The sequence below is a fragment of the Dipodomys ordii genome, unplaced genomic scaffold, assembly GCF_000151885.1.
Source record: "Dipodomys ordii isolate 6190 unplaced genomic scaffold, Dord_2.0 Scaffold154, whole genome shotgun sequence".
Lineage (NCBI taxonomy): Eukaryota > Metazoa > Chordata > Mammalia > Rodentia > Heteromyidae > Dipodomys > Dipodomys ordii.
This window is the reverse complement of record NW_012267370.1, coordinates 1,318,497-1,330,822: the sequence shown is the minus strand read 5'-3', so window position 1 is coordinate 1,330,822 and position 12,326 is coordinate 1,318,497. Positions and strand designations below refer to the sequence as shown.

Genomic DNA, 12,326 nt, shown 5'->3' with positions numbered 1-12,326 from the left:
ATTGGAGATAAGAGTCTCACAGACTTTCCTGCCCAGGCTGGCTTTGAACCACGATCCTCAGATCTCAGCCTCCTGAGTAGCTAGGATTACAGGTGTGAGCCACTGGCGTCCAGCCCGTTATATCCTCTTAGCCATCAAAAGAAGTAGAGTTGTGGCTCAAGTAGTAGAGCATTAGCCTTGAGCAAAAATTTCAGGAACAGTGCCCAGGCCCTGAGTTCAAGCCCCAGGACACAAACAAACAAACAAAAAGCCCCACAAGGAACAGGGGGCATAAACAGCATAGTTACTAGACTAATAGGGTTAAGATAGTTAAAGTATTTGAGATTCTATTCTAGCTTCTAGTCATTCCTGTTATTCAGATAAAGCAAACTCTAGCACAGAAAAGTTAAATGGCCCAGAATCATGCTTTAGGGAAATAGTAAAGACCTCATAAAATTCACAGCCCCTGAATTCCCAGACTGTTCCTGCATTCAGGCACACTGCTCCTATTGTTACTCTCCAATACTTAAAAACAAAATACTCTGTCTATGAGAGAAAGAAAAATATTCACTGACTCCCCAGTGACCAAAAATGTGTTAAAAACATGAAGATATTCAACCAGGGGAGAGGCCATGTCCTGTGTGTTTTGGTAGGTATTACAAGCATTAGCACAGGTCAAATCCAGCCCATTGCCAGATACTGATTTTTGGCCACTCCTAGTTACCAGGCCTTTCTCCTTCTCTTACTGATCTTTAACTGACTGGATTCAGAAAATTAGCACGTTCTTTGATATATTTTAGTTTTTTCTCTGTTTCACGTGTGTGTGTTTCTTACTTTACACAACCTTGCTGCCTTCAGTCTTGCATTCTTTTCTATTTCTACCTTACCCAATTGCTCTTTCATCTCTGGCTACAAATTTTGTTGTTTGCCCTGCTCCAAAGAATAAAATGTTACCGCTTGTCTTTGTGACCATTTCAAGTTTTTTGTTGTTTTGTGCTAGTACTAGTGCTTGAACTCATAGTGTCTTAGATTTTCACAAGGCTGGCACTCTACCACTTGAGCCACACCTCCACTTCCTGCTTTTAGCTAGCTAATTGGCCATAAGAATTTCTAGGACTTTCCTACCTGGGCTGGCTTCAAATTATTATCCTCGGATTTCAGCCTCTTGGGTAGCTAAGATTACAGTTGTAACATTTCATATCACTTTAAGCTTTACTTCCTCTTCCCTCTGACTACCATAAGGTCTATACTCCCTGCCTTCCCTTGAAATCTGGCTCCTAATATAGATCAGAGATGGATTTTCAAGGTAGTTAATATACTCCTAACTGCTAGACTATTCAACATTTTCTCTACCATCTTTGTTCTCCCTGGCCTCTCGCAATTTGGCATAATAAACTACCAAGTCCATTAGGTTAGTTCCAAACCTACTATGTTCTTGCTCCTAGAAGAGCCAGAGGGGTCAGCGCTCCATGATACCAGTTGGCAAACAATAGCCTAAGGTCCAAATCTTGTGTATCCCCTATATTTGACAATAAAGACAACCTTGTGGCAGACAGGCTTGTTTGTTTACCCATGGTCAATGGATGATTTTGTTCATATCAGGTGAATGGAATGGGTGCTGTATAGGTCGTGAACCCTAAAATATTTGCTGTCTGGTTCCTTTTATAGAAAGAAGTTTGCCAAACCCTTCCCTGGACTTTTTTTTTTAACTAGGGATGGTTGAGACATTCCTGATTTTCTCTACCGTAAAGCTGCCTTACTTGCAGATTTATTACATGTGAGTTTGATTATGATCAAAAATAATAAATTTTTAAAAATCAAAGGAAATTTCAAAAAAAACTTTCATTTTTATTGTTTTTTAAATGTTCTTCTTGTGTCAGTCCTCAGGCTAACTCATATCCTGGGTGCTGTCTCTGAGCTGTTTTGCTCAAAGTTAGTGCTCTACCCACATGAGCCACTGCTCTACTTCTGGCTTTTGGGGCAGTTAATTGGAGATAAGAGTTTTACAGACTTTCCTTTCTAAGCTAGTTTTGAATCACAACAATCAGATCTCAGCCCCCTGAGTAACTAGGATTATAGGCATGAGCTATCAGCACCTGGCTTTTTTTAGTGTTTTATTATCCTTAAATAGTTGTACAAAGGCACTCCCATTCAACATGTCAGTTTATTTTTTTAATAATAAACTTCTAAATTACCATGTGTACATTATGGAGCTCAGTGGATACAAAGGAGCTCATAGTCAGTACTGTGCTAGTTTCAGTTGTGTTTAAATGATCATGTAATCAGCTGTTTCCCCACCCTTAATTTTGTGAAAATCTGCCTCCCAAAAGCAAATGGTACCCCACCCCCCATAAAACTAAGGTAAAAAAGTATGCTTAACTGAAGTAATATGGTAAAATTTGAGATTTGTCAAAAGGCAGCATAGTTTTGATAATGTTGGTGGCATATGTTATGAGAAAAATGAATCATTTATATGCAGTACAACACTGAGCTCTATGTATCCCGAGTAAGTGCAGGTTTTCCTCAATAGTGTCTCTTTTTAACTGCTGATCTATAGATACCCAGGGTCTACTGTAGTCATTTTCTACTCCATGGCTCATAAATTATTGTCCTTAGGTAACAGCAATAGTAATTTTAATAACTGGACACTCTGTTAAGTGTCATATCTTATTTAACCTTTATACAAAACTTTCAAGATAGGTATTTCATTATTGAATTTCATGAATCAGTAAACTAAGGCCTCCAGAGCTTAAGAAGCTTGCCTAACTTCTGGATGCTGGTGGCTCACACCTGTAATTCTACCTAATCAGAAAGTGGAGATTTGAGGATTGAGGGTCTAAGCCAGTCCAGGCAGGAAAGTACATGAGACTCTTATCTCCAATTAACCCCTCAAAAGCCAGAAGTGGAGTTGTGGCTCAAGTGATAGAGCACTAGGCTTGAGCAAAAAAGTGCAGGGACACAGTACAGGCCCTAAGATTAAGCCTTGGGACTGTCACAAAAAATCCTATTGGAGCCATCCACCAGAAGGACTCTTCTTCTAGAAAAATAATGCTAACTTCACCTTAAAACAAGCATGATATTTCATAGCACACAAAGGAGTTTAAATGCATTTTATTTATTTAAAGGATATGATACAGGTAGTATCACCCATTTATAGATGGGGACACTGAACTTCCAAAAGTCTCCCCAGCAATTCATTTCAGGTGGAAAAAATATGGCATTTCTTAGTGAATGACTCATGGGAAAGGCACACAATGATTTTTAGAGAATTGTTAAATTGAATCCTAACATAGTTTCCCATACCTGATAAAAGCCCAATAAGGAGCATCAACAGCCAGCCGGAAAAAGCATCACTCACACTGTGAATTAGGGCCCATGTCGACTCTTTGCTCTTATTGGTAATCTAGGAGAAAGTGAGAGAACATTGTTACACTCTACACACACCATTCTTACATCTCAAAATTTCTCAGTAAAGAAATACAATGACAACTGGACACTGGTTGTTCATGCCTGTAATTCTAGCTACTCAGGAGGCTGACATTTGAGGGTCACAGTTTAAATCTAGCCCCTGCTGAGACTCTTGTCTCCATATAAGTATCAAATAAAGCCAGAAGCAGAGCTTTAACTCTAGTGGTAATATGCTAGCCTTGAGCAAAAAAGCTGAGTTCAAGCCCCAGGACTGGCACCAAAACAAAGAAAAAAATACAATGAAAATTCACCAGGAAACAGAGTTACTTGTCATAAAATCTTTAGCTGAACCAGTTTTTACCATGAAATTTAAGGTCTCCTGAACTCTGCCAGTTCATCTACACTGCTGCAATACCCAAAAAATACCTTACTTAGAACATCTTCATTTAGTCACTAATTTTCTGTAGTCTCAACCTGTTTTATTTGTTATTTGTCCCCAATCACAGTAACAGTTGATTCACAGCAAATAGTTTGATTACTTTGTAAAGAATAAACAAACCTGGATTTATCTGAGTGATGAAAGTGGAAGTCCAGGTTTATTATCTTGGATCTGTGGTCTAGGTCATGCAAATTCTAGACTTGATCCCACAAACCCCTTAATTGTACATTGGTCACAGATAATAAATGATATTTGTGATGTATCCCTTTTATTTTCAGATATCTGTAGGCGTATCCAAGGGTATCAGAAAGTACACTGTTTAACCACTTAGATCCTAGCCTTGTCAATTTAACCCTTCAGTGTCTACATTTTTTTTAGTGCCTGTCCTGGGGCTTGAACTTAGGCCCCTGACAATGTCCTGAGCTTCTTTTGCTCAAGTCTAGTGCTCTACCACTTGAGCCATAGCTCCACTTCTGGTTTCTTTTGGTGATTAATTGGAGGTAACTCTCACAGATTTTCCTGCCTGGCCTAACTTAAAATCATAATCTTCAGATCTCAGCCTCCTGAAAAGCCAGGATTACAGGCATAAGCCACCAGCAACTGGCCAGTTTGCACATTTTAACAAACAGTAGTCTGACAGTTTTGTTACAGGTACTTCCTCCTTATTTGTACCATTACTTATTACTTGGATTAGCCAAGTATTTAAGATATTTAAGATAGTGTAGATAAAGCCACACTTTCATCTACAATATCACAAATGTCAACAAATTATAAACCTCAAAGTTTTAAAAATTTCTAATTTCATTGGTCAAAACAGACAAAGTGGGGCTAAGAAGGTGGCTCAGTGGTAGAGTGCTTGCCTTGCATGCATGAGGTCCTGGGTTCACTTCCGCAACACCACATAACCAGAAAAAGCCAGAAGTGGCACTGTGGCTCAAGTGGTACAGCACTAGCCTTGAGCTGAAGAGCTCAGAGACAGTGCCCAGGCCCAGAGTTCGGGCCCCATGACCAAAAAAAAAAAAAAAAACCACACACACACATACACACACACAAAGTTACATTTTCCCCTGTGATATTCTTTCCTGATTTTCTCACAGTTAGTGTACCAGGCATGGTGGCTCATACCTGTAATCCTAGCTACATGAAAATCAGATATAAGAGGCTTGCAATTTGAGGCCAGCTTGGACTCAAAAACAACCTGGGCATGATACGTGCCTGTAATTCCAGCTCTTCAAAGGTGGAGGCAGGAGGATGGAGGGAAAGGCCAGCTCTGGGAAAAAAGTAGCAGGCAGGCTATAGCTTAAGTGGTAGAGCAACTGTCTAGTAAATGTGAGGTGCTAAGTTCAAACCCCAGTACCCGCCCTCAGAAAAGTTTACACTAAGTAATGTTTGCATGGACATTTTAATTGGCTTCAAGTTATTAACTGCTACCATTTTACTGAGATGTAACCAGTAATATGAAAAATATATCCTTGCCCATATCACAGGGGATTCATAATTTGAATAACCTGTTGAATATGCAACTAATGATAAACTCAGCCCTGAAAACAGAAATGCCAGAACCAGCAAGAATCCCAATTCTAATGCCTACATAATTAATTGGTAAGAGTATATGGGTATGCTCCAGACATCATATGAAAAATATAGACATTACCCCTCCTGTATTATGATAAGTTAACTCTGGATTTACCACATTTCTAGAGATTAAGAAGGAATTTCTCAAAGCCTGTACCTGGGACAACCTGACTCCATGGCTCAGGAGATTGTGAGGAAACTCATCAGGAGGTGGGAAAGGCTTAAAAATGAAAAATCAGGGCTGAGGGGTGCGACTCAGTGGTGAACACTTACCTAGTGTGTTGGCGGATCCAGGTTTGGTCTTCAGCACCAAGAGGCAGAAAGTGTGTGTGTGTGTGTGTGTGTGTGTGAGAGAGAGAGAGAGAGAGAGAGAGAGATTCAGATCTACACAGAGAGAGAGACACACAGAGACAGAGAGAGAAGGAGGAGAAACATACCTAGACAGAGAAGAGAGGGAAACAGAGAGAGACAGAGATAATCAGACCTAAACAGAGATAGAGGGAGACACATAGAGAGACAGAGAGAGAAAAAAGAAACAGATCTAGACAGAAAGAGGAGACAGAAAGTGAAACAAACCTACACAGAAGAGAGAGACAAAGAAAGAGATAGAAAAGTAACCTATTGTTTTGTTTTTTGTTTTTGGGTCCAGTTGTGGGACCTGAACTCTGGGTCTGGGTGCTGTCCCTCAGCTCTTCAGCTCAAGGCTAGCACTCTACCACTTGAGCCACAGCACCACTTCCAGCTTTTTTCTTTTTGCTTATGTGGTGCTGAGGAATCGAACCCAGGGCCTCATGCATGCAAGGCAAGCACTCTACCACTGAGCTACCTTGATGCCCTCAAGAAACCTTTAAAAATAAAAATAATTTAAGAAATGAGACCCTCCATTGACAATAGAAACAAGAATGTGTATCTTTAATTTCTTCCTCTGGTGTTTCCTTATACTCTGTATCATCTTTTGTCTTACCTCTCGGTGCCTATCACGGTCTCGAGACTTCTCTCTCACCCAATCAATTGTGTTGAAATCATCATAGGTTCCTACACCAGGGATTGGCTCCTCCAAAAAATCCATGATCCTATTTGAAGAACCTAGTCCTCCACCATTGTATGATTTGTCCCCTGTATTGAACAGATAACAGATGCAAGTTAGTACTTCAGACATTCTTAACATTTTTTAATACCTCCTTTCTGGGCTCCATCTTAAGCTCTCAAATGATTACAGTAGAGGTGCACTCATAAAACAACTTAATAACCCAGTGGGGAGTTCCATCATATTCAGAAGTTTCTGTGGTCTAGGCTCAGACCATATGTAGGTAAAGACAGTGTGAATGAAAAGGGAAAGATGGGAGTGACAATACGAAGTGAGAAGTGACAAGAGCTGGTGGGCAATGAGAAATAACTTATAGAACAAAGACAGGAAGGAACTTGGTATTCCAGATTGCAGAAGACAGACAAAGAGGTCAAAGTTCTTTGCCGATCTATTACTTGTAAGGCAGTAATTCAATCTTAGGAGGTATGTTGAGGCTGACTGGGAACTCTGAAGAAAGGAAGTTAGCTTCTTCAAGTGTTAAGCTGGACAGAATATATACATTTTCCTTCAATAGGTAGAACACTTTTATCCCTGATATAATAGGCTGGTAGAAACTGTTTCTGGTTTATAACCAGAGATTTAGAGGGACGGTGCTTAGTTCATTACTGAACTGTCCCTCCTTGATCTTTCAACTAGAAAAAACATAACCATTTATCCATCCATCATGGTCCTTTATCTGCTTGGCTTTCAGTACTTCCATTACAATTATTTAAGTGCATTCTTTTCCTTCCTCTCTTCCTTCCTTCCTTTCTTTCTTCCACCCATCCTCTCTCTTTCTGTCTTGTTATGCTAGGGATAGAATCCAGGGCCTTGCACATGTTAGGCTTTTACCACTGAGAACATGCCCAGCTCCATCATCTTCCTTTCTAGACTAGAAGCTTTTTGCTAGTAGCCCTATATGCGATCCACCATTGTCTTCTCCAATGTATTAACATATACCTTGAGAGTCAAGACATCTCAGTTAAACCAAACTGTGTTTGATGGATGGCCAGGATGAGGCAGAACTATATAAAGTAAGCATTTATACTCACACATAGTAAAAGCATTGGTTCACAAAGTTATTTAAAATATTGCAGCAACAACATCAGATGGCACCGTATTTTGCTATTAAACATAAAATTTAAAATAGTCTTGAGGAATCCATGCAGATGCCCAGGGGAGGAGGGTGGGAGGAAGGGGAGGATGACAGTAATGCCATCATTTCATTCACCCAGCCAAAGCTCACATTTGCAGCATCACCCTTGGCCAGGGACAAGGCTTCCTCCAGTTTGGTAATGAATCCTTCTGCAGAGAAGGCCCAAGTGGGTCTCAGCTGAGACCCATCGGCATGCCTGCCTTAACTATAAACTCCTACCAGACAACTTCAGCATTCTCACAGGATAAGTTTGAATGAACACACCAAGCTGTCTGTGGCTTATCAATTTGACAGTCTTCTAATGCCTGATTCAGCATACTTTTCCCAAGCAATGTTCACATTTGAAAGGAAAAGCTCAGCAGAGTCTAAACCATCTGGAGAATAGGAGTGGGTCAGGAAGGCGGCAGGGAGGAGGTAAATAAGTTAATCTTAAAACCCCAAACCAAAGTCCTTTCCATATCTCCACTCTGTACCTGGCTGTAAAATGGATGTCTGCTGAATCACCAGCCCAGCATTTCCTAGCATGTCAGTGTCATACTGATAACGATAAAAGCTGTTGTGCTGCTTGAGAGCTTGGAGGGGAAAAGCCAGCTAGGAAATAGGGGCAGAAAGAGAATAAAATATGGGGGTCAGGGGGAAGCAGAGGAGACCAAGCTGCTTCAATTCTCAAGTCAAATGCTGATAAGAAACACTGGACACCAAACAACCAAACATTGACACTTTAAGGCACATTAATGCTTCCATTGAATCTGCTCTGGTTTAAGAGTGCTCCTTTCCAAAGGAAAAAACACAGCATTCTGTGAAACTAATTTTTAAAAGCATCAGATAGTTATCTAGCGTTACACTATTATATGAAATGAGCCCCCCCCCCAGCTTAAAGGCAAAGGAAGATCTGCCCCAGCGTCCGACAGGAAAGAAAGAATCCTATTACATCACTAGGTAACATGAGCACTGCATCATCCTCCTTTGTCGTGGGTCTCCTGTTAGAGACGGAATTGTCAGTCTCCTCCAAAAGGCAGGCAGTGATTAGAATCCTACCACACACGGCTTGTGATTTTCCAGATCCCTTGCTCCCGGGGGCATGCTTCAGTCCTGGGTCGGGCTCAAGTCTGCTTACCTTCAATCACAGTTTTCTTTCTGCCTCAAGGAAGAAATAACCTTGGCAGCTCGCATTTGGTCATTTAAGTTGAGGCGCTTTTACAGAAGGAATCCCCGCAACTGGGGCACTTTAGAAAGGCACTTGCTGCATTTTCTGCCTTTGCACTGCATGCAACAAACGCCACCTAAAGAGCCACCAGTGCTCCTGGGCGGGCGGTCAGGGTGTGATGTCACTGTTGGGGATCACGTGACCAGACCCTTGGACCAGCCTTGGAGAAAGGAAGATTTTTAACCAAGCCACAGAAGCCTTAAAGATGTAGACTCATTGAAACAAACACCATCAAAGCAGTGGGAAGGGGGCATTTGGATCAGCTCAAAAAAAAAAGAAGAAAAAAAAAGAAAAAGAAAGAAAAAAGAAAAAAAGATCCAGACAAGTTTTACTCTTCACACTCCATTTACTAGAGAGTCCCAGAAGGCAAAAGGGAAATGCCCAAAAATGTTTAAAGTTACAGAAGTTGTAAATAATATTTTGGGTGTTATTTATTTATTTATTTATTTTGCTAGGCGGCCTGGGCTTAACCTTTAGAATGGGGCACTGCTGTGTCTGAGCTTTTGTGTTCAAGACTCTTATCCAGTGAGCCACAGCACCAATTCTGGCTTTTTGTGGTTAATTGGAGGTAAGAGACTCATGGACTTTCCTGCCCAGGATGGCTTCAAACCCTGATCCTCATATCTCAGCCTCCTGAGTAGCTAGGATTACAGATGTGAGCCCCTGGCACCCAGCAGAAAAGGTACTTTGTTTTTGTTTTTCTGTAAATGCACTGAATAAAAACAATCATGGGTAAAATCTCACAAACAAAAAGCCAAGTGAAAGATGCCAGACACAAAGAGGAGACAATGTTAGGATTCTATGCCTCTTGGTTCAAATACAGGCAGATACAAATGATATCATTTTAGGATACAAATGTTTACATTCTAAAGGAAGAAAATGACAAAAATAAAGACAGGAGCTACTCAGAAAAGGTTTCTTACTGTCTGGTAAGTGCACATGGTAAGGGTAGGACTTCTGGAACACTGGTCATTTTTCTTCATCTGGGTTTTGGTCACCTGAGTGATCATCTAATAATTACTAAAGTGGTCACATATATTTTATTTTTCATTTTCTATGTACATATTAGCATTAAAGAAAAAGATGAATCCAGGCATTATAGTATGCACCTCTAAGTCCCAGCTACTTGGGAAGCTGAGACAGAGATCACTTGAACCCAGAAGTTCTGGACCAGCCTGACAAACATTGCAAGAATTTGATTCATCAAATGATTCGGGGGTTGGGGGTTAGCTCAGATATACAAGGAATGCTTGGTATGTGAGAAGCCCTGGGTTCAATCCCCAGCACCTTGTTAACTAAGTAAAAAATGTGAGGCTAGGGATATAGTTTGATGGTAAGAATGTTTGTCTAGCATATACAAAGCCTTTCATTCAAGACCCTCCTAGCAGAGAGGAAGGGAAGAGGAAGGGAGAAGAAAGAGGAGGGGAAGGGATGGAAGGGAAAAAAGAGGAGAGGGGAGAGAAGGGGAGGGGAGGGAGAAATTGAAGGAAAGAGGCATTAAGGGAGAGTGAGGGAGGAAAAAACTGAATTGTATGTGAACTTACCATACAGAGTCTGTTCTTTAATAACAGCTAGACATTCAAAAACCACAGTTGTCTCTTTGTAGTAGGGCTCTCCTTAGAAAGCAGTACTCTGATACTCATTAATCTAACCTGGGTGAAGGTAGTTATTGCAGTCTTGACAATATAAATTCACCATTACATTTCCATCATCTGAAAGGCTTTCTCTTCTCTGGCTCTGTTCTGAAGGCTGTTTTTAAGCAGGTCTTAATTAATTGTGCAATAAAGCCAGTCAGTCAAGTAAAGAAGAATAAAATTGTCATCTCCCAACTATCTAAGTGAATCAGCAGGACAGGACAGCCACCGTTAAACATTAACCCATTTGTGGTATTCTCCCATAATCAGGGCCTACTTGCAGGGTTTTGAAATTTACTACTTTGTTCAGTTCTTAAGGCCAGATACATCCTGAAATGTCAATACAACAAAACCTTATGAAGTGTGAAACATTACAAGAAATCTGTATAACTTTATTCTGTTGTAAGTATATCACTCTGTTCATGAACTAAAATTAATGTGAAAGAGAACCTGATGGGCTTCTTTTGAAATCAGCCATTACTAAACATAATTTTATTTATAAAATCTAAAGTTCACTATAGAATTCATTTATATTATCAAGTAAGACTGCAGTTATTAGAATATTTCACAGTATTTTAGTAGCCAATTAAGCAAAGATGTTACAGGCTTGTGCCTGTAATCCTAGCTACTCAGGAGGCTGAGATTTGAGGACCACAGTTCAAAGCCAGCCTGGGCAAGAAAGTCTATGAGACTCTTATCTCCAATAGCTACTCAGAAAAGTCAGAAAAGGCAGTGTGGCTCAAATGGTAGAGTGCTAGCCTTGAGCAAAAGAAGCTCAGGAGCAGAGCCTAGGCCCTGAGTTCAAGTCCCAGGACCTGAGACAAAAAAAAGTATAATTCTAGCCAGGAACTGGAGGCTCATTCCTATTGTTAGATTATTTGGACTTTTGCCAGAAAACCATGCAGACATCCAGGTATAGAGAAGAAAGAAAGGTTTATTGCCAGGAAAAGGGCCAGCAAGACCCCTTCTCACAAGGGAGAAGTGAGAAGAAGCACCAGCCATTGTCTGAGGGGACCTATATAATCTAGGAGGTCTAGAAGGGTCTAGAGGGGCTAGGACACAGAGACCCTGGTGTGGACGTGTGGGCGGGGGGCTCATCATGGTGGACTAGGATTTATGGCTGCTGTCCAAATAGGGAGTCCTGCAGCTACCCAGACCTGAAGGTCACTCTAAGGGGCTCTTGTTGCCTTATGTGGTGGTAGCTGCCCCACAGAAGTGCCATCCCAAGGTAAAGGGGGTTGCAGGCTGATTATTTACTGCCTTTACTAAATGGGCCTAGTGTTGCTTAGGAAGGGAGCATGCTAAACTATGGAGAGGGGAAGGAGTGTACTCAGCTATGGGAAGGGAACTCATTTCGTTAACACCTATAATCTTAGTTACTCAGGAAGCTGAGACTTGAGGATCATGGTTAACCAAAAAGCCAGAAATTGAGCTGTGGCTCAAGTGGTAGAACACCAGCTTTTAGCAAAAAAAACAAAAGTTAAGGACAGCACCCAAGCCCAGTATTCAAGTCAAGTCCCAGTACTGGCACAAAAAAATGTATAGCGATATAGTTTTAACAAAAGTTTTAGGGGAGGGACTTTCTTTTTTTTATTTTAATTTTGAAAATACTGTGCAGAGGGGTTACAATTACATGGGCATGATAATGAGTACAGTTCTTATCAAGCATTGTAGCCTCCTCCTTTGTTTCGCCTTCCCATCCCATCCTCGCCCCCCCGTCCCCCACCCAACCCTCCCCCCCCACACCAAAGTTGTAAAGTTCGTTTTCTTTTTTTCTTTTTTTTTTAAATTTAATTTAATTTTATTTGTGAACATACTGTACAGAGGGGTTACAATTGCATGGGCAGGATAATGCGTACATT

General features: G+C 40.8%; 1 protein-coding gene across 2 annotated transcripts in view; it reads right to left on the bottom strand.

Annotated features, from left to right (window-relative positions):
- Positions 1–12,326, bottom strand: part of Clcn5 (chloride channel, voltage-sensitive 5) — a 213,339-nt gene that overhangs the window by 26,135 nt on the left and 174,878 nt on the right. Inside the window, exons 1-3 of one of the 2 annotated variants that reach the window (XM_013032412.1) lie at positions 8,741–8,942; positions 6,366–6,517; positions 3,283–3,382 (exon numbers count right to left, since the gene is read on the bottom strand). In XM_013032412.1, the coding sequence (XP_012887866.1) occupies positions 3,283–3,382; positions 6,366–6,470 (205 nt within the window). In that variant the 5' untranslated portion in view covers positions 6,471–6,517; positions 8,741–8,942. Of the gene's footprint in view, positions 1–3,282; positions 3,383–6,365; positions 6,518–8,740; positions 8,943–12,326 lie in introns of those variants that run through there. The other variant, XM_013032411.1, reaches the window with a different exon arrangement.